At 36.7% G+C, this 21,997-nt stretch overlaps 3 protein-coding genes across 6 annotated transcripts in view; all 3 read left to right on the top strand.

Annotated features, from left to right (window-relative positions):
• Positions 1-6,537, top strand: part of arhgap4b (Rho GTPase activating protein 4b) — a 31,069-nt gene extending 24,532 nt beyond the window's left edge. For 2 of the 3 annotated variants that reach the window (XM_065286059.2, XM_065286061.1), the window contains exons 19-24: positions 680-735; positions 972-1,143; positions 1,410-1,499; positions 3,001-3,201; positions 4,987-5,062; positions 5,190-6,537. In XM_065286059.2, the coding sequence (XP_065142131.1) occupies positions 680-735; positions 972-1,143; positions 1,410-1,499; positions 3,001-3,201; positions 4,987-5,062; positions 5,190-5,396 (802 nt within the window). In that variant the 3' untranslated portion in view covers positions 5,397-6,537. The remainder of the gene's footprint in view (positions 1-679; positions 736-971; positions 1,144-1,409; positions 1,500-3,000; positions 3,202-4,986; positions 5,063-5,189) is intronic. The other variant, XM_065286060.2, reaches the window with a different exon arrangement.
• Positions 6,538-6,655: 118 nt separating this feature from the next.
• Positions 6,656-8,578, top strand: cav4b (caveolin 4b). Its single transcript, XM_065286066.2, has 4 exons — positions 6,656-7,042; positions 7,480-7,670; positions 7,764-7,951; positions 8,036-8,578. The coding sequence occupies exons 2-4, from the start codon at positions 7,485-7,487 to the stop codon at positions 8,184-8,186; spliced, it is 525 nt and encodes a 174-aa protein (XP_065142138.1). The 5' UTR covers positions 6,656-7,042; positions 7,480-7,484; the 3' UTR covers positions 8,187-8,578.
• An 803-nt stretch (positions 8,579-9,381) lies between these two features.
• On the top strand, positions 9,382-21,634 carry ikbkg (inhibitor of nuclear factor kappa B kinase regulatory subunit gamma). Of its 2 annotated transcripts, XM_065286062.1 has the most exons (15): positions 9,382-9,669; positions 10,309-10,496; positions 10,598-10,890; positions 11,000-11,071; positions 12,182-12,361; positions 13,582-13,646; positions 13,829-13,876; positions 14,038-14,140; positions 14,821-14,936; positions 15,620-15,772; positions 15,869-15,947; positions 16,132-16,272; positions 19,867-20,003; positions 20,226-20,299; positions 20,875-21,634. In XM_065286062.1, exons 2-15 carry the CDS (start codon positions 10,313-10,315, stop codon positions 21,036-21,038), a joined length of 1,809 nt encoding a protein of 602 aa, XP_065142134.1. In that variant the 5' UTR covers positions 9,382-9,669; positions 10,309-10,312; the 3' UTR covers positions 21,039-21,634. The 2 variants fall into 2 exon arrangements, with proteins under 2 accessions (XP_065142134.1, XP_065142135.1); XM_065286063.1 differs by lacking the exon at positions 13,829-13,876 and having other exon boundaries at positions 9,383-9,669.
• Positions 21,635-21,997: the final 363 nt, after the last annotated feature.

A 21,997-nucleotide genomic window follows, 5' to 3' on the forward strand; every position in this document is an offset into this window, starting at 1 on the left:
TGTGTATCACTGAGCAGCACCCATAGCAACCACCCTTAGCAATGTAAACACACAGTATGGGAAACATTCTGTTGCCTAAATATTTATATTGTGTGGTGGTAACCAGTTTATAAAACCAATAAGGTACTCGAGACTAGCGCTGTGTCGTGAATAAGTCATGGTTGAAGGGCGTTGTTGGACAAGACGTGAAGTGCAGTGTTCAAAGGCAGGGTGCATAATTTTTGAAAAACACTTTGGAAAAGGGAGTCGGGCCGAGTACCAAAGCACAATTGTAGCCAATCAGCATTAAGGGGTGTGTCTAATAACCAACATCGTTGCCTGGGTTGCGTATGTGTGGTCTATCAAAAGAAGGTCCAGATTCTATTGGGATAGGGGTGTGTTTGTTTAGGTGATTTTAAATGTCAACATTGGCTTTCAGAGATCATGCACCCCGCCTTTAACAACGTGACATTTCACCATAAAGCACAGCCTCTCATATCTTATTGCTTACTAAAAACATACTGTATCAGTTATTGTTTATACTATTGATTCTCCACTGAATACAGTTAAAATTGCATGAGGCAGATGCGTGTTAAGTGCGCATATATATTAAATTTCATTCACTGTTAACCATGTGCATATGGTATAGTGACAAGTGGGATTTGATTTGGTTATTTACAACAACATCTTTTATTCCTAGTGAACCAATCACAGAGGAGGGCGAAGCAGATGCTGAACCACTTCCTAGCGAAGATGGTAAGAAAATAAAACGTATACATCACTATAATTTATTTAAAACCTTTCCTTTAAACTTTTAATTGACTTTTCGTTATCTCAATGTGTCCATGTGTGTCCTATGTTGGGTTTTGTATCCTCATGTTGCATTGTGGACACTCCATGTTGGGGGTCCTATATTTTGCCACATGTGGTATTTGTGTGTTGCCATGCTGTGCTGCGTTTGCGCTTTGTGTCGTGCATGTTGTGATGTTCAGAATGGGAGGCAGTGGCCATGTTTGATTATGTTGCACGCTCTGCAGCCGAGCTGTCATTCAAGCAGGGTGACCACTTCGTACTGCACAGCAAGGCCTCTGTTGATTGGTGGAGAGGAGAAATAGGAGGAGTGAAAGGCCTGATCCCCCATAAGTACATCAGTGTGGCAGAGGGGTGAGACCTTATTCTCCATAATCATTAACATTACAGTATTTTGTAAATGTTTGGTAAAAGTTTTAATGACCATCCATGATCAAAATTTTTTACAGGTGACACTTTTTGTGCAGTTCTGTATATTAACGAAAAAACTGACAACATTTCTGTCATGTACAGACTTTGATCAGCATAAATGTGAATAAAAAGCCATTAAGAGGCTTTATAGGTTCTCTTAAATTTAACCTCTAGTGTTGGTAACTCCTCACGAGTCCTCTGATCCTCAGGAACAAGGAACGAGGGAAGAAAGAGGACAGTCGAGGGGGCAGCACAGGAAATCTAGCAGAAGATCAACAGCTTGCTGAACACAGTCATCGGTACGTTTACTCCACTGGTAATACTGAAAAAAGGACTTTATTACATAATATTTTTGTCTTGTTTTCAGTACAAATATAAAAAAATACTTAAATTAAGATGCATTTTCTTTTAGTCTAGTTTTTAGACAAAATAAATGCACAAATTAAGTGAATTTGTGATTAAAACAAGCAAAAATATCTGCCAATGGCATGAGAAAAAAAATCTTGAAATAAGTTGACTTTTTTAAACACTTAATTCAAGAAAAAAAATTAACCACAATTTCACTTAAATTGTATATTTTTTTGTCTAAGAACTAAACTTATTTTCTAAGGTTATTTTGCTCAACAAAAAATACATCTTGATTTAAGAATTGTTAGATATCTCTACTGCAAACAAGACAAAAATACTAAGAAAGTCATTTTTTGCAATGTACTGGCAGTAACTGTAGATCTAAATAAATGTTATTTACTGGCAACAGTTTGTTTAAAGTTAAATGAATATTAAACATCAACTAGTCTTTATCTTTACAGAATAAAACTTCACTGCAAAAATTACTTTCTTATTTAGTATTTTTGTCTTGTTTTCAGTAAAAATATAAAAAAATTATTAAATTAAGATGTATTTTCTTGATGAGCAAAATGACCTAGGAAAATATGTATAGTTTTTAGACAAAAAAATATACAATTAAAAAAAAACTTGCTTATGGTATAAGACAAATTTTCTTGAATTAAGTGTTTATGAAAAAAGTACAATTATTTCAAGAAACATATTCTTATTCCATTGTTTTAAGCACTAATTTACTCAGAGTTTATTTTTTTGTGACTTATTTTCCTAGGTAATTTTGCTCATCAAGAAAATACATCTTAATTTAAGAATTTTTAGATATTTTTACTGAAAACAAGACAAAAAGATCTTTTTGCAGTTTATAAAATAACAGCCTCATGCAAAGCATTCTGGGAATCAAATCTAAAGGACAGAAAATGGTTTATGAGGATTTGCTTTGCATGGGGCTGTAATTTTATAGTTTTATTCTGTAAAGACAAAGACTTGTTAATGTTTAATGTTTGTTTAATAATTTTAAATCTACAGTAAGTTACTGTCAAACCAGCTGCATAACTACAGCAAAAATGTGATACAGTATATCAAATTTCAGTAAATTTGTGCTTAAAACAAACAGAAATTGTACCAATGGGGTAAGAAAAAAATCTTGAAATAAGTTAACTTTTTTCTTAAACACTTAATTCCAAAAAAAAATGTCTTACCCATTGGCAGATTTTTTTGCTTGTTTTAAGCATACATTCATTTAAATTTTATATTTTTGTCTAAAAAATAGACTTATTTTCTTCATTTTGCTCATTAAGAGAATGCATCTTGATCTAATAATTTTTTTATATTTGTACTGAAAACAAGACAAAAATACTAAGTAAGAAAGTCATTTTTGCAGTGAATAATGCACCATTGATAGTCTGCACAGGCCCACTGAGCTTTAACCTGTTCTGTATGTTTGCTGTTATTTCCCAGCATGAGGGTGAACAGTGACAGCGCGTCTCTACCCTGCCGGCAGAGGACAGGCAGTGGAGGCATCAGTGTAGGTGTAGGCAGCAATGTAGGTCCAGGTGGCAGTGGAAGCGCAAGCCCGGTACGGAAATTCACCCTGCCGGTGCCTGAGGGACGATTTGTTCTTCCTGCACAGACAGCTGCAGTTGCACGTCAGTTATCAGGGTAGGAAAACATTCGTTTTTTTTGTCTGTCTTATATGCAAAATTATGTATTTTGTGTAATGTGGCCTCTATAAAAGGCACGTTACAAGATGCACAGTAACCACAAGTTCCTAGTTAATTTTAATAATAGGCTGAAATGAGGTGGCAATAACCACGGCAGATAAAAAGATTGTATTTTATCACAGCTGCCATGTGGCATACACTGGAAGTGGAAGTGATTTTATTCATAGCTTAAATGGTATTAAGCTGTTATGTGGTCGGAAAGCAATATGGATCTTTTGTTGCTGCTATTATGTGCATTAAATTTTTTTAGTACTAAATTACTAAATTGCGTACTAAATTAGTATGCTTGTATTAGCTACATTTCTGAAAAAGTTTATAAATGAAGAAATATGAAATCCTTCACGTTTTATGTCCATGAGAAATAAATCCCATGTTATATTGTTGATACTGCTTGAACTGTTACATGCATGGTAGGTTTATGGTTACTACCCTAAATTTTTTTCCATGACATATTAGTTTGTTCAAAGTGAAACATATTAGTTTTTTTAATGAAAACAATTTATCTAAAAAAGTTTTAGAAATGTATGACTTGCAACAAGAAAAAGCAGCCAAGAGGCCAGAATAAATGGGAACTCCTTCAATAATGTTTTAAAATCATTCCAGGGTCATTTATCAAGAAGCTAGTTTTTTGGATTTTGTAAACATTATTCCCATAGTTAGATTTTTGTATTTCATTCTATTTGTAAGTTACTATTATTAGTCAAAAATGTTAATTAGTCCTTACAGTGCCCTGCATTTCTATACTCAGAACTATAAAATGAGAGTAGGGGTGGGCGCCCCCTTCTGTCCTTAATAACATCTTACAGCATCTACCTTGCATTTTTCTTAAAGGCATAGTTCATCCAAAAATGAAAATTCTGTTATCAGTTTCTAATCCTCATGTTGTTCTATACCTTTATAGTAGGAAAAAACAAATACGATGGAATTCAATGGGTAACGTCAACTGTGTGCTTACCATCATTTATCAAAATATCTTCTTCATCATTTATTACAATACTTCCATAATATTTTTTCCTACTATGGAAGTGAATGGTTACAAACAGCTGCGTGCTTAGCATACTTTATCAAAATATCTTATTTTGTGTTCATCAGAATAAAGAAATTCATACAGTAGTGCTGGGAAAAGATTAATCGCATTCAAAATAAAAGTGATTTTTTTGCATAATATGTGTGTGTGTGTACTGAGTGTAATTATTATGTATATTTGACCACACACACATACATATAGTCATTTCAGATTTTAAATAAAGTTTATATATAATATAGAATATATAAAAATATACATAAATAGGCTATATATACACACATGTAAATGTTTCTTAAATACATACATGAATGTGTGTGTATTTACATAATAATTATACAGAGCGCACACTCATATATCAAAAATCACTTTTATTTTGAATGCGATTTATCGCGATTAATCTTTTCCCAACACTATCATACAGTTTAAACAACATGAGGATGAGAAAATGATGACCAGAATTTTCATTTTTGGGTGAACTATCCCTTTAAGGAAGTCTCCCATGCAGGTACTGACCAGGCTCAAACCTGCCTAGCATTATAGGGTTAAATGCATCAACAAACATGTTTTGAGATTCCACAGCTATCATTTGATTAGAAAATACTTGGACACGGGAGACAACAAGACCACAAGCGAAAATGACTGTGTAAATGCTCTTTATTAGTGTTTATTTATTACTAATGTCTCTTTCTTTTATAGTCATCATGAGCGCAGACACACTTTAGACACTCTGAGGCCAATACCTGCAGAAAGACAGACGGTGCATATCGACAAGGTCAGATTTTCTTCAGTAAAATTGTGTTTAATACTGGGAAATATTTTATACCCCATTTCAAGTACTTAATTTCCTTATTTGATAATTGCTGTCATTCCTCTCACTTTTTATCTCATCTCTCTCACAGGAGGTCAGTCGCCAGATGAACTCTGTCTTCAAGGAGTTGTTGTCTCGTCAGCCTCCTCAAGAAGTCTCGGTTTCGAGTGCTCCTCCGTCCTCTCCCCCCGCATCCACTCCTGCTGTATCTTCTGTCCCTTCTCGGGGTTCAGTCAAGAGGGGAACGTTCAGTCTGCGCAGCAAGGGTCTCTTCAAAGCCCAAGAACAACAGGACTGATAGAAAGGGAAAGAAACATACACAAGTGAATCTGTGTATTGAGTGAATTTGAGTATGAGTGTCAACTAACTCATCACAAATATGAATATATTTTTCCAGACGTTCAGTATATGGTACTCTTTACGCCTTAACTAAAGTTTATCTGAAAAAAATCCAAGCATAAGCAATCACTCGGTAAATCAGTGATTTGTTTTTTGTGTGAGACCGAGTAATTGATCCTTTTATTGGTTGTATTTGTTTTAGCTTTGATGAGACTTAACCATACATCTATCACAGTGATGTTCAGTCAGTGTATCTGGAGTTTTTTACCGTAGTGTCGTTATTGAGATATGTCTGTTACTGCTGTATCTGTTTTATGACGTGAAAGACAGCAGACCAATTGTTTCAAAGTCCCTCAAAAACAACAGATAAACTACTGTGGTGTCTGTGCCGTGGGAATGACGTCAGTAAGACAGAGTCCACACTGCTTGTTATGAATACAAATGCACCACACATGTAGAAAAACTAGAGGTTTTTAAAGAAAAAGTTAGTTGCATAATTAGATTTTTGGTTTATTGCTTTTTTTAAGTAGGCTGAAGGTACGACAGGATAGCATTAAAATATTTTTGACAAAAGAGCGTTTTATTTTAAATAAATTTCCTTAATCCATTGATTTTTTATTTTTTAGGACTTTTGTTCATTTCCTTTACAATCAATTTCTATTCTTAAAAATGCATTTTATTATAAAGAAGCCCATACACACAGATAGAAACCCACAGACACAAATAATCTTGCGTGGTAACAGGTGGAGCGGCCAAAATGAGCACAGTTGTGCAGCCACCTTTAACCCTCTGTCTCCATTTTCTCTTTGTCCCTTATGAAAAGACAACTGTGAAGATCAAACACTCAGAGCAGCTCAAGAACTGTCAAACTTAAAGAAAGAGGTGAACTGACTGCCGATATGATCAAACTGTGAAAGAGCAAGTGCAGTCACAGGAAGTACAATGGCACTCACTTCCTGTCTACTGCACATTGTTGCCACTGGTCACTGTCTCCTGTCACAGATGCGTTCCACTTAGCAGCGTGTTTCTCTGTTTGATGATGTCCTCATTGATGTATGGATTATGATATTATCAGAATAAATTATATACGTTCTGAAATACTCTCAGCTTGTTATATTATTTGTATCTGTAGCCAAATGTTTTATTCTGCATTACGTATTCCATGTATGTTTCCTATAAACTCTAAATGAGTGAATATCTCAAATATGATATGTGTGAAAACTGGCCGTGTGTAAAGGGGTGTTAGCCGGTCCAGTAACCTGATCAGCAGTGCCCATCTCCATTCCTTTCCCCAAAATAACTCAGCATTCAGCCAGCTAATTCTTCACAGAGTACAGACACATTCTCACATTAGAGTAAGGTACAGAAGACAGGCCAGAGAGAAGGAGGACACACCTCCATGCTGCGATAGTGCCCACTATACTTTCTGTTGACCAGTTATAGTTTAGTATAGGCCACATAGCGTATCTAATTCATTAGTCACAAGTGAATAGAGGCACATTATGAAGTTTTAAACCTAGATAGATCATAACCTTGTTGCAATACTTACCGGCACAGGAATACAATAAAAAAAAAATATTTTTGGACCAGGACTATTGCATAGTGGTAAGTGAGAATATTTATAGTCACTAAAATTATTATTCATTGCTATTCCACAAAGAGAGCAGTACTGTATATTTTAAATACTGTTGTTGAGATGTGTTTATTCATATTAGATTGTTTGTAAAAGTTTTTATTCATAAATGTATGTACATATATACAGTGCATGTGGTGGTTCATCTTTTAAGTATTAGTAAAGCTTAAAGTCACGCAAGCTTGCAGTATTACTGTGTCTAAGAGTAAATATAGTAGCAAAAATACAGTTGTCAGGGTGTGTCTTGTCTGTGACTCAGAGCCGGTCAAAATAACAAACAAATGTAGCACTTTACCCTGAGGCTGTTTTTTATAAACTATTTAAATACTCCTTTACACTTGATGATGATTTTTAAGTGAGTATAATAATGCATGTTAAAAAGAAATGATATGTGTGATCTGCACTTCAGTAAATATGATGTCAGATGAGTATTTGGTGGAGTGTAATATTGACGACGATGATGATGAAGATGACTATGAGGTGAGGAAAATCCAGCCTTCCCCACCACCAGAGTTTAGCTCCACCCCCTCCATCACTCCCCAGCCCTCGCTCATTCACACTGACATCAGAGATCCATGCGGTGTCAACAAACATTTAAAGGTGAGTGCGGTTCATGCTTTGGACTTGTGAGTACTGGGCATTTTATAAAATATTTATGTTATATATGTACATTTCTCTTCATTGTGATACCAGATAGACTTCAGTGATGTTTTGGCAGAGCCTGCCTCCACGCACAGCTATGACCGTGTGTGGGTTTACAGCAGTATCGCCTTTGAGGCAATGAAGCTGTGGGGTTACCGATGCCTGACGACCCTGTGTGCTGTTCCCATTTCGTGCCTCTGTGGCTGTCTCTTTGCCCTTCTGGCCTGTATGCATATCTGGTAGGTTCTCACAGTTGGTTTCTCATAAAAGCTAAGAGATTACTTATCAAACCTATTTTTACCGCTCCTGTTCCTTGTTATTAGGTGTGTGATGCCATGTATCCAGGTGTGCCACACATGCTTGCCATGTGTAAGGTCAATTTGGATGAGTCTGGTCAATATCTTCATCGCTCCATTCTGCACGTCTGTGGCTCGGTGTTGTACTGGCATACATGTGCTGTTTTCGAAAGAGTGATGAAGTACAACGAAGAAAGAAAGAAAAACATCACTATAAGACATTCAAAGATAAAGAATAAATGTTATTTTGTATTTCATTTAATGTCTTTATTGGAATCATCTTCGTGTAACTAACAGTGCATGCCAGAAGGTGTTCTCTACTTCATATTATTTAATAATAACAACATTACATTTTATCGTTTTATATATTTATATTTTTCATTCTTTAGCTGTATGATATATAACAAGCAATGCCATGTATTATCTAACTATCTAATAACATTAATGTCATTTACACAGTGATCTGTATTTGAATTAAACATCCACTTACAGTATGTATTTATTTTAAGTATATGTTTGCATTACTATCAATAATTTTATATGTAGCCTACATGTGTCATTTCTTTGTTTTTATTAGATAACACTAAAGTTTTTGGTTAAAAACGGTTTTTAGTTTCTCAACCAGGGTCTGGGGCTCAGGAAACCTCCACAAACTTCCATTGGAGATTACACAAAATGATTAAAGATAAGACAAAAAAATCAATAAACTAAGCCAAAACAACTAAAAAAACTAGATTTTTCTTAGAGTTTTGTTACATAAAAAAAATCTTTAGTTATGCCTTTCTAGTTATGAAATGTATTATTGTATAGAAACTGTGACCCCGAGGGTTACCCCAAATATTGTTGTGGACAACGGGGGCCTTGAAGTCAAATTGGTTGAGGTCCACTAGTTTAAAGTTTCACAAGACTTTTTAAAGATGTAAAATAAATCTTTAGTGTCCCCAGAGTACGTATGTGAAGTTTTAGCTCAAAATACCATATTAATAATTTATTATAGCATGTTAAAATTGCCACTTTGTAGGTATGAGGAAAAATATGCCATTTTTGGGTGTGTCCTTTAAAATGCAAATGAGTTGATCTCTGCACTAAATAGTAGTTTCGTGGTTGGATAGTGCAGATTAAGGAGTGGTATTATCCCCTTCTGACATCACAGGGGGAGCCAAATTTCAGTGACCTACTTTTTCCACATGCTTGCATAGAATGGTTTACCAAAACTAAGTTATTGGGTTGATCTTTTTCACATTTTCTAGGTTGATAGAAGCACTGGGGACCCAATTATAGCACTTAAACATGGTTAAACGTCATATTTTTATTATATGCTCCCTTTAAAAGCCACAGCGTGTAACCACATATCTTGAAGAAGTTCAGTCACTACCTCTTCCCATAATTCCACTACCCGGAAACAGCGCGCGGTGTGATGAAGCGCGGAAGTATCGCGGGGGAATTCCTCGACAGTCTGCACCTGTCTGATCTTCTGTGGACACTTTTTACCTGATTTACTTTGTAAACATCGATCGTGTATTTCCTGTCCTGTGAGGCGGAAGATGTTGTGCATGCTGAGCGCGTGTGGTTGAGAATAAACGGGGCCGTGTTTCCTCACAGAAGTCAATCGGCTCACAGCGGATCTGTTTTAGTTAAACGGTGCTAGCGGCCTGAATAAGGTAATGTTTACGCTCATTTTACGCTCTACGGCATGTCTATAACATTATTTATGTGTATCTGAAATTTTTAAGACATGTTACTTGGGAAGTTTTATGTTTTTGAGATGTTAAACACTGATGCTAGTCATGTTAGCTGAACCCTGTCAGTCAGGAATCTGTCAACAAAACACTGAGCGATTAACTTAAATCTCTCGACTTATCAGAGGATGATATAAGTTACATTTTTAAGAAATCTGTCGTTATAACAAGATATTAACCTGCTAAATCTATTAATGAGTCTTTTTGAAGCGTGTTTATCTGGACCGTTTACGCCGCATTGAAAGCCGAAGTGATGAAATGAGCTTTTATGGATCATAAACGTTATCTAAGTTATATAAAATGTGTTTTTACATAAATACAAATTGGAGTTTATTTTAGCCTCGATGTTCCCTTGCTAGGGGCAGTACTGTTAGCGAAAAGCTTCCTTTTAGCTCGTGTAAACTGAAAGTGTAAGTGAAACCGGAATTCATCCATTATACTTACAGAATGGACATCAAGTCGTATTTTGCAAAAATGTTGTCACTTTAAGATGGTTACAACTGTTGGCATTAACATAACAGCACAGATCTGTATTAAAATATGTTTGTTGTTATCTGTCAGAGTCATGGTCCAGCCACAGCCATCAGGGGGTTGCACTCTGCAGTGGGAGTTGACTGGAGATGAGGCGGTGGGAGCCGGAGGTCAAGGGTCACTGATGGCCAGTTCACAGGGGTCATTGAAAGTCCCACCCGAATTAGCCGGAAATGAAGTAGTCCTTAGACTCCTGACAGACAATCACCAGCTAAGGGGTAAGAGTCTTTATTAGTGTCCAAAAGTTTTGTGATTGGATTTTGGGGTCATTTTTAAATGTATGTGATCTCCGGTCATTTCTGTTGTAAATGTTCCACAGAGGCACTTAAGCGAAGCAACGATGCCCTCAGAGAAAGATGTGAAGAGATGGAGGGATGGCAGAGGAGATCAAGAGAGGAACGAGAGTTTCTGAGCTGTAGATTTCGGGAGGCCAGATCCTTAGTTCAGCGACTGGCACAGGAAAACCAGAGCTTGCTGGGACAGCTCAACCATAGCATCACTCAAACAGGAAGTCCGAACGTTGACATCTCTAAAGAGACTGGAAGTCAAGGTCAGGACCAAGAGCAAAAGTGTACCAATACAGAGAAGAATGCCCTTGTGGACTCACCAGAAGTAGGTTCCTGCTTGTGACCATTCATTTGTTTTTTTTAATCTGTAGTTTGCCGAGAAAGAGGTTGTTTTATCAAAATTAATGTTATTGTCCTTGTTTTGTGTGCAACAGGTATTACGTGAAGCTGCTCAGACAAATCAAGCTGAAGGAGACACTGACAAACACCACATGCCTCAAAGTTTGGTAATCTATCATCATTCCTAATAATTTAATCCATCAACGTGTCCATTCACACAATTTGTTTGTTTGTTTTAAACAATAACATTAATCATTTTAGCTACCATTTATAAAATATCCACTGTGTTTGAAGTTTTCCCATAGCTCAACTGGTAGAGCGTTGTCTTAACAGTGCAAAAGCTTGTGGGTTCGATCTCGGAGAAAATACAAAGCTATAAAATGTACAGATAAATGCATTGTAAGATGCTTTGGATAAAAGCGTCTCCCAAATAAAGTAAAATCCAAATATGTCTAAAGAACATAGTTTGGTGAGCTGGTTTAAGGGGGGATGTAAGGTTTTATACATTCTGACACTGTTTAAGGTAAAGGCAAAGTGTCAAAAAGCAATTGGACGTATGACAGAGTATTTCTCTGCCAAATGTATTTCGCCTAGGATTCCCAAGTTTTTAAAACATGAAAGATTCATGCAGTCTTGCTTTATTTCTGTTCTGGCAATTCAGTGCAGGAAGTACAGTGGAATTCCTTATATGGGCACTTTAACCGGAATAGCGCACGCACACCAACCAAGAGCTGACACAAAATCAGCATCACCAAAGAAGTGTGTTGTTGTTTGTAAGGGAAATTTAAGCTTGTTCAGCTTCCCAAAGAACTTTATAGAAACCATGACTATAGTTTGTTTTTCCGGGGTAGCAGCGTAGTTGTGCATGTGTGTTTGTTTAAAGCTGGATTTTGTTGAATTGGGGTGGTCCCAACTGGGGGATAAGTCGCATGCTCACTAAAACTGCATCAAATGTCTGTGTATTATTAAGCGGTGTTTAAGTGCAAATGTAAATGGCATGAACAATTACTTAATCATAAGTTATCCAAAGATAGTGGGATAATGTTTTGTGTCTTTTGCTTGCTCGTGACTCGCTCTGCTCGCGGTATGCTCCAGGAGCTCGCATGTATTCCAAATATATTGATACAACTGATTTGTCTTTTATACATTTTGATAAAACTAAAGATTCTTTGGATATATGAAGGATGTAATGCTACTCTATATGTACTCAAGATTAACATGAGCGTGTGATATGTGAGCTTTAATGGTTTATCGTCTTTTATCTATCTACCCTTTAGCCTGCTAAGGGTTCAAATGAAATTCTCAAACTGCTGAAAAGCCACAAAGAGAAGCTGGAAGAAGGGGTGACAGCGTTGAGGAAGAGAAATGAGGAGCTGGAGAAGGAGAAAGTCGAGAATGAGAAAGAGAGAGAAAACCTCCTTGCCACTGTGGAGCAGTTACGCTCCAAACTCACTCAGGTAAATATATTTTTATGTATTTATTACAAGAAATGTTTACAGCATATGCCAATGCTTATGACAGCTCATAAGACAAATAGTAAGGTTGATTGTTGAGTGCTCTTTTTAATTCATGGGAACTGGTGCTGGTCCTGCAGTGAGATGCAAACCTCTCACCTTTCAGTGACAATTCACCTTTTTTTTTTTATAATTAAAAACAGTGACTTATGAGATTATTATGAGAATTTTTTTGGGGGAGGTATAGAGTTTGATCGTTTTTCTTGGTCATCTGCGTTTTCTGGATCAGGTCCAGGCTTGTATTGATAAGTAAAGACGACATTATCTCCTTTCACCAGCTTTGCCAGGTCCGCAGCCTTTCGGCAGATTTCTGAATTGGGCTACTTTTAAACTGTATCTGCAGGCTGGTGTTTTTCTGTGGGTTAGATATGTTAGTATTTTTTTGGGCTGTGAATAGTCATTAGGCTGCTTTTGGACTAATTTTGTATGGCCATTTGGCTGGTTTTGATACGTGGATCTGGCAACCCTGCCTTTTACTATTGCTTTGGGAGCATCACATTTTCAATCACAGCACACCGCACCTCAGAATGATAAGCTTTTTACAAATCCAAACGTTTCAAAAGGAGAGGCATATAGAGGAAAAATAATGTACAATATCTTGAAAATTGTGCTTTTTTGGAACCATTAACCATGTGAACACATTGCATACACAAAATAATGTGCTTTTTAGCAACATAATTTTGCCCCTCCAAACCATTCCTGAGCGCTGCATCCCACAATTTTAGACGCAAAGACACATTTTGTTTGAATTGCCCTAAGAGAGATTGCTGAATGTGCATGCATTTTAGTTTGTTATATAGTTCCGACCTAGTGGAATTATGCATCACTTTATGATGCATACAGTGAAACAGCTAATCAGCCAATCAGATTCAAGAACCAGAACAAACTGTTGAATACCTAGAAATGAGCATATAAGTCAAATAACATCAATATAAATTACTGCGTGGAGCAAGCCCCCCTCCAGTTGTGGCAGGTTTTCTCTTTTCCTGCAATTTTCACACCTTTTTACCCCTTACTTGTTTGCATCCCTGTAACTAAAACATGTGTCCATACATCATTAGTGCAATATAGTTTTTAAGTCACATAGTAATTGATAATAGTTAAACCACAAAAGTACTGTTCACTTTAGTTCACTGAATAACTCTTGAATTTCTATTTTTCAGAATGGTGGTGGTGTTACTGAAGAATCAGTCCAGCAGACATGTGCTCTTACTGTTCCAGCAGAACGGTACACTTTTCTTTTCTTTTAATTGGCCTGATAATGCAGTGGAAACCTAGTTACGTGCACTTAACTCTGCTTGCTTGCATTGTACCCAAGTCAAATCTCAGGGGTTGTGGTGCTTTGCTTTTTCATTTAACGTGAATAGATCTCCTTTCGGTCCTAAAACTTTAACCCATGTGTCTGCTTAGCTTTCACTTGGCTAAACTAACAGAGCAGCTGCAAGCTACGCAAGGCAGGTGAGGGGAACCGTACAGTCACTGTATGTGTATGCATGATCATCCATCCCCTCATTGGTGTTGAAAGAGCATCATGTCTTTCACTGGATCGAGAGGAATATTTGGATGTGAAGCAGAGTGAACTGTGCCATTAATAGTGTTTGTGTTTGGGTGTGGGATAGGTACAAGGAGCTTCAGGAGAAGCTTGACTGTCTTCAGAAGAACTCTGTGCAGAGGGACAGGACCGAGGCTCTTCTCAAACAGAAGGAAAAGGAATTTGCTCAGGTAAACAAGCACAGATGCAATCCTAAACCTAATCTTCTATGCTAGCATTCAAAATAATAGAACCTCATTGGTGAATGGTTTGCATACGTAGCAACTACAGATGCACCGATATGCAATTTTTCCGCCGATTATTCAGACTGATATCTGCCGATACTGATTGTTTAGTATTTATTTTAACTTGCATTAACTGAATTCTGAAGATGACATTTTTTCTGAATGTTATTTATACATATAAAGACCATTAATGTTAAACATTACACTAGTGATATTTCTTTACATTTTCTATAAACAGTGCTCATTGCATTTTTCTGTTCTCTTTTGATTAACAGGATATATCGGTCATGACTATCAGCTGTTTTTAAACATAACCAGTGGTGTGAAAAAAATGCTTTTATCGACTAATACCGATATATTGGTGCATCTCTAGTAGCAACTTATTCACGCACAGTGCGAGTAGCGCTGATGTATTTTTTTTTCATTGAGATTGTCTTAGTGCATTCTGGGATGCTGTCTTAAATATCAGCAAATTTTGCACGTTTTGGATGAGCACTAGGAGCATGCCTCAAAATATTTTTAAGTAGGTAGACAGTTGACTAGGTTTTGGAACTGCTGTTTCTGTCAATACTGTGTTATGGCAGAAGTTGCTGTAGGGTTAGATGGAGTAATCTTTTCTTCTGTAGTTGACAAAGGAGAGTGACAACCTGAGAGCTCAAGTCACATCCCTACTCGGCGAGCTGAATGAACGACAAAAATGTTTGGAGAAGAGTGAAGCAGAAAAACGACTTTTAGAGGATAAGTAAGTAAATCTTTTCATCCATTCTCGTGTGTGTTATATGTGTTTGCGCAAGTGTTCAAATCTTTGCACACTCGTTCAAAATAAATACGACCTCATTTTGTGTCAGTCACGTTTTCACACTGCCTCCAAACATTTCATCCATCATATAAAATTAAGATCAGGTTCGATTTTCTAGAGTTTTTTGCATCTGTAGCAATCATTTTGAGAGGTGTTTTGACAATCAAGAATAGCGTCTGATAAGTTGATCCACATCGTCTCTCACGTTGAACAGGTAAGTCCAAGGAAGGAGGCTTCCATGTCGTTCCGCCGTATTGATAAACTATAATAGCAGAGAGGGACAAAAAGCACTAGCCTACCAACGCGTTACCACAACGCGTTTTCATTCAGAATACGTGAATCAGCTGCAACGGACAAGGATATCAGTGATTACATAACGGCTACCGTAGTTGCAACACGCATTTGAAAGGCGAGGCGCTAGGGAGCACTCTTCGTTTGAATGCAAAATACAATTTCACCACTAGATGGGGGTAAATCCTACTTATTGTCCATTTGAAGTACGATTTGTGTTCTGCTGGACGATGGACGATTTACCAAAATAATCTGGATGATTTTTCCCATAATCGAGCAGCCCTAGACTACAGTGTGCAAAGATTTTAAGACACCTGTTTGCCGTGTTCATCCAGGCTGTGTAAGAAGACGGAGCGTTTGCAGATCTTGGAGAGAGAAATAGAACAGCAGAAGAAACAGCACAGCGTGACAGTCGACAATCTTTTACTGCAGACTCAGAGCCTAGAGACTGCATTGAAGAACGAGAGGCTCGTCATAGTAGAGGAAAGGTTAGTAACTCTGCACAGATGCCTAAGGCAACTTCCTGTTTTTAATTATTACAGTTGTAATAATGACCAAAAATTCCTGTATTCTTCCTTATATAGGAGGAAGTTGGCGCAGCTTCAGCACGCATACACATGCCTGTTTCAGGACTACGACTGCAAACTGAAAAGCGATAACAGGGTAAGCAGCTGCTGTTTTTTTGAGTGGGAGTTTAGGAAAAGTTAGCTAGACTTACTAGACTGCAAGGAAGCTATTTTTGTTTCATGTTTGTGGTGAGCATCTTTGCAAATAGGCCAAGGATTGGTTTGTGAGTATATGTATGTTAATGGAAAGTGTGTGTGTGTGTGTGCTATTTCCGTTACAGGGTGGAGAGGCGGATACTGCTAACAGGTTAGCAGAGGCTGAGAAAGCTCTGGCTCTGAAACAGGAGCTCATCGATAAACTCAAGGAAGACACTGAGCAGCTGAGAGCTACTTTAGAGACTATACCAGTGCTTAATGCTCAGGTAAACACTCCATGGTAATCATCATACTCGCGTTTCCATTAGGACTTATCAGTCAGTCTGATAATAAAGGATAATAAAAATCAGCACAAATGGGGCACAAAATAGGACTATATTTTAAAGGTCATTTAGGATGTGGTAAATCTTGAAAAAAAAATATTCTGAAAGTCTAATTTGATATGAGTTTTTTTTTCAGTTGTTTTCAAACTTTGGGTGCCAGAGTTACATTTTAAATAAATCAGTCCTTCCAGAAAGACGTTGAGTTTTTTTGTGATTGTTGCGGGCAAAAATCCTTGATCTTACGGCACGTTTTCTTAAAAAATGTAATGGAATATCATATGCGGGATATTTATGCAATCTTATGTGATAAAATTGGGGGAACTTGCAAAAATTGCAGGAAACAGAAAAACTGTTTGCAGCTTTTCAATGATGTTCACGTCACATAATCACTTCACTTCATAACGTTCCCGTGGAACAGGGTACATGACTGCGCTTTTGTGAAGTAAATGCAACATTTTTCAACTTTCTGCTAAGATATATGTCATTTTTGCCACGAAAATGCGGGGCATATCATATGTGGCAAAAAAATATGTGGCATATTTGAAAAAATGCGTCCTCTGCATAACTATGCAGACTTTTTACTGATTATGTGTTGAATCATGCGATCGCATAATCACGTTTTTCTGGAGGGACTGATAAATGGTAAATACATGAAATTGGGTAGCAGGGTTGCAGGCTAGCTTATTAGAATTTTAATAGAATAAAAAAAATATAAATGCATATACATTTCTATATTATCAGTGGTGTATAAAGACCTAACATAATGAACTGTTTGTTTTTATTACCTTTAGAATGAGCCATTTTAATCTACATACACCGCTGGTCACCTTGCATAGAAGTCGCCGTCATGTTTCTACAGTAGCATTAAATGAACAAACAGTGCGCTTTAAGATAGCCTGCAAGCTTAGTACCCATCAGCATGATGCAAATGATTCATTTTAGTTCACACTTAAAAAAATATAATGGGTAAATATAATTTGTCCCAGAATAAAACCAATCATACTAAGCCTGCGCGATATTGGGTGAAACTTATTTTGCGATAAGGCAAGTACTTAGCTGACTTTACCACATGATGAAAAAATCTCTGTTTAAGAGGAATTAACTTCTACCCTGCATTTCTTATATAGTTATGTTCAAAATAATAGCTAAATGTATTAAAAACATTACACATTGAATTACAAATCAAAGCATTAAAGGGGTCAAATTGTCAGATTGCATGTTTTCCTTTGTTTTTAGGGTGTTAAATGATGACTGTGCACATAAAAGATCTGTAAAGTTGCAAAAATTAAAGTTTCAAATCCAAAGAGATATTCTTTTTAAACGTGAAGTCTCATCCACGCCCACCTAAAACGGCTCGTTTAACACGCCCATGCAGTTTGACGTCATACTGGTTTGAACATTTTCACAACACCGCTCTCATATATACGCAAAGATAGAGGGTGTAACTTTCAATCACGCTGTAGTATTGTTGTTTCCGCCATGTCGAGCAGACGCTGTGTTTCGTTGCAAAACTACTTTGGTTGTCATTCCAACAGAGTAAACATTAAGAAACCAGTGGTTAGGTTTTATTTACACAAAGGCTTAGTCTCAAAAGTGGACTAATTGTAACTTTGCAACTACACTGACATCCTGTAAGTAGCCGATGTTTTTTATATTTAATACATTTCCTCACTGACGATTCAAAGACGAGTTTGGTGCAGAGACGCATCTGTGTTTTAATGCATTTCCTAATGATGATCCAAACGCGAGGTTTGAGAAGTGCAGATTAGTGCTCGTTTGTTGTTTCTACATTCACAAATGCAAACATGGTTTATGTTTTAGTATCCTTACCTTACCATCTGTTATGTTCTGCTCACATCGCGCTGGTAAAGTTGATCGATTAGCTTAGCCATCCGTGTTTTCTGGGTCAGATTCAGGCTCATGTTGATAAGGTAGTAGTAAATACGATAGTATCTCGTGGCTTTCATTATTGTTTTGGGAGCTCATCTTCCAAAACTTGGCAAGGAGCGTCATATTTCCGATTATGTTACTGAGGTATTCAGCCAATCACAACGCACTGGATAGCTGGCCAATCAGTTCACACCCGTTGACATCGCGCTTTCTCACAACGATGAGTTTTGTACCAAACGACCTGTTTCAAATGGGCTGGACTTAGAGGTGCTAAAAAAATTTATGGTATGTGGAAAATAATGATTTTTTTTACCATAAACATCACAAACACATTGTATTACACCAAATACACAAAGTAATGTGCTTTTAAGCCCTATAATATGACCCCTTTAACACAGTTTACAAGTCTGTCTTGTTATTTTAAAGTGAAGCAAAGAAAATGAATATTAATCTGTTCAAAAAATAGCAGTGTCAACATTTTTCTTTGTAGACACTTAAAACTGAAGAAATTTCTTAAGTTAAACTTCACTTTAAACTATTAAATTACTTATATTTAGTTGCATAACCATTGTTGTTGATAACTGCTGCACATCTGTGTCAAATCAAGTCAACCAACATCAGAAACTGCATTTTTAATGTCTCCCCACAAGTTTTCAATTGACAAAGAGATCAGGGGATTGAGCTGACCTCTTCATAATCTCAATCCTTTTGTCTGGAACCAAGTTTTTTGGGAATTTCCTCTTCGGCAAAGGGCAACGTAATCTTTAAGTATTCTGATGTATTCAAACTGATCCATGTTCTCTTGTGTACTATAAGTAGGCCCAACACAGTATTATGAAAAACATCCCAAAACTATCAATTTTATATTATAGCTGAGCATCCTAAACTTTGCTGCATTTCTCTATAGGTTTTCCCCTCTCAAATCAACTTTTTAATCAAATTGTGTTGTTCCTCTGAGCAATGATGGAACGGTCCATTTTAATTAGAAATTCAGCAGCAGATGTATTTTATAACAATGGGAGAACATTTGCTTCCCCTCTTTCCTAATGAAGAACAACAAGGAGATGTTTTTTTCACAGAATGAACTAATTTTCCAATTAAACTTAACACTGCTATTATTTTGATTATGCCACTTTCAATAAATGAGTCTATAACAAGTAGTGTGGGTATGATAAAAAATGGGTTTATTGTTTTTCTATTACACAACTACATCTGTAAGTAAATCCTTTCCAATGCAGAAATATTACTACTACTATGAATAACAGTGGTTTATCAGGTTACTGATGTTGCACTTCTATTATTTTGAACATAACTGTATAGTTTACAGATTTCTTGCATAGATACTCTCTCACAGGCTCTCTGCATGCTCTGCGATGTGACTATTGCGACTTTGATGCTGAAACAATATATTGTGCAGCCCTAAATCATACACTCTTTAGTACTGGTACAGCATGACCGCATGGGTATGGGTTTGATTTCGTTGTCATGTTAAATACATGACCTTGAGTGCACTGTAAAACACTCTGAATAAATGCGTCTGCCAAATCTATAAATGTAAACATATTCTGTTTATACGACGTGTCAGTCACTTAACTCATCATTGAGTGTGTTCACACCAACTATTTCACACACATTTTCTTTATGCAGGCAGAAATCTATAAGATGGATTTCCTTGCTGAGAGGGAAGCCAGAGAAAAACTCAATCAGAAGAAAGAGGAGCTCCAGGAGGAGCTAACTAAAGCAATGGCCGAGATCGACAGACTGAAGCAAGAAGGAACCTCACGGTACGAATAGAGAAAAAAAATATACAACATGCTTGAACTAGTAATGCTTCTGCTATGTAAAACTGTAACCCCTACAAACTACTCGTAACCTCTGTTACAGGACAGATGTTAAATCAGTATTAAAAATTAAGCTTTTAAAAATCTAGTATTAATTTTAATCTTCATGACTTTTTGAATGGTTAACATGAAAGTAGTGACATGTAGTTTGTGGTTTACTTGCAGAGCTCGCATAGAAGAGATGCAACAGAGACACATGGAGGACTACAGGCCTCGACCGCACCTACCACCTTCAGCGGGTAAAAGAACTTCATTCAAAGACTATTTAATTTGAAACCACCAATGTTTTTATCTTATTTAGGGTAGCCATCATTGCTCACGGAGTTACATTTCTTCAGTCGCAGTCGTATGCAAAAGCTTGGGCACCCCTGACAATTTCAATGATTTTTATTTATAAATATTTGGGTGTTTGGATCAGCAATTTCATTTTGATCCATCAAATAACTGAAGGGCACAGTAATATTTCAGTATTTGATGCATTTTGCACATTTTCTGTTAATCAGAAATATTGCTGTGTCCTTCAGTTATTTGATAGATCAAAATGAAATTGCTGATCCAAACACCCAAATATTGTTAAATAAAAATCATGGAAATTGTCAGGGGTGCACAAACTTTTGCAAACGACTATATCTCAACACTCCTGAATCTGCTAATCCAGGATAGGAAAATAAGAATGTAGCTCTCCAGAAGCAGTTTTGGTTACTAATTTAAATTTTTGCCTCCTAACAAATTTTAACGCATCAAATATGTACTAAATTAAACAATAATTAGTCTATGATTAACCATGTTTGATTTGAAATTTTCATTTGTTAAGCACCGTTCGCAGGAGCAGCCATGTTCAACCCGGCCCAACCTCCATCTGCACGCAGACGAGAAGATGCTCAAGATGAGCTGCCTGATTTTCGCTGCCCCAAATGCATGTATAAGGCACCAGACATGGACACCCTGCAGATTCACGTCATGGACTGTATCCAGTGAGGTGTTCAGGTGTTCTCTTAAAATCTGAACTCTAACGACAATAGAAACAAAAACATCTAGAACATGGAAGATGATCACAAGAACCATATGGACTTTGGACATTTATTCTTGCTGCCGACTGACTTAAGTAGACGTTTAGCAGATATTCTGTGGTTCTAGAGTTGCCACTATGTTCCAGTACACTTACTGTATGTATCTCTTAAAAACGTGTCTGCTCTGCCTTTTTGTGACAGCATAGTGTAATGTAATGCACGTGTGAATGTTTGTGTCTGCTTTGCGTCTGCACACATCTGACAGTGACTTTGTTTCCTTTATATCTGTGGTATTCGTTTCTCTGGATGGATGCACTCTTGAGGAGTCATGCCAGCCTGTAGTAATATTTGTGTATTATCAGCCAAAGTGAATATGGATAAAGCAACTTTGTACAGACTGTTATGAAGAGATTTTAAGAAATAAAAGTGTGAATATGATTAACGTTTTTAAAAGACATAAACCGCTTTAATCTTTAACCTCCCAAGACCAAAGCTTTGGTTAGTCTTTATTTTTCAGATTTCGTCCAGCTATTTTGGGGTTAGGAAGAACCAATAAATATAATATAATTGTCCACGTTTGTGTACAACAGGTTCCAGTTATACAGAATTAAGTATTATGGTGCAAACAAAAAAATGTGATGTTTACGTATGTGGACACACCAGGTCTTAGGAGGTTAAGGGACACTTTAAAGCAGGGGTACCCAAACTGTTTCATTCTAAGACCCACTCAGACAGGTCTAAGATATACATTTAAAATATTTTTGAAACCATATAAATTTGTTCTCTTTAAGTATTTTTTATTTTTCTTGTCATTGTTTTGAATGTAAAAGAAGTTTAAGTGCAATACCATAATACTTTTCTGGTAAGATAACAAAACCAATGTTAGTCATTATTTGGATTAAACAGGTTTTTTTTGTGTGTCATTAA

Source organism: Paramisgurnus dabryanus, chromosome 21 (assembly GCF_030506205.2).
Source record: "Paramisgurnus dabryanus chromosome 21, PD_genome_1.1, whole genome shotgun sequence".
In the NCBI taxonomy this organism is placed as follows: domain Eukaryota; kingdom Metazoa; phylum Chordata; class Actinopteri; order Cypriniformes; family Cobitidae; genus Paramisgurnus; species Paramisgurnus dabryanus.

Coding starts and splice junctions, on each gene's coding strand:
- cav4b (XM_065286066.2), top strand. CDS start 7,485: ATGATGTCAGATGAGTATTTGGTGGAGTGTAATATTGACGACGATGAT. Junction 7,671..7,763: donor GTGTCAACAAACATTTAAAG/GTGAGTGCGGTT, acceptor TTGTGATACCAG/ATAGACTTCAGTGATGTTTT. Junction 7,952..8,035: donor CTGGCCTGTATGCATATCTG/GTAGGTTCTCAC, acceptor CCTTGTTATTAG/GTGTGTGATGCCATGTATCC.
- ikbkg (XM_065286062.1), top strand. CDS start 10,313: ATGGTCCAGCCACAGCCATCAGGGGGTTGCACTCTGCAGTGGGAGTTG. Junction 10,891..10,999: donor CCCTTGTGGACTCACCAGAA/GTAGGTTCCTGC, acceptor TGTGTGCAACAG/GTATTACGTGAAGCTGCTCA. Junction 13,647..13,828: donor CTTACTGTTCCAGCAGAACG/GTACACTTTTCT, acceptor GTGTCTGCTTAG/CTTTCACTTGGCTAAACTAA.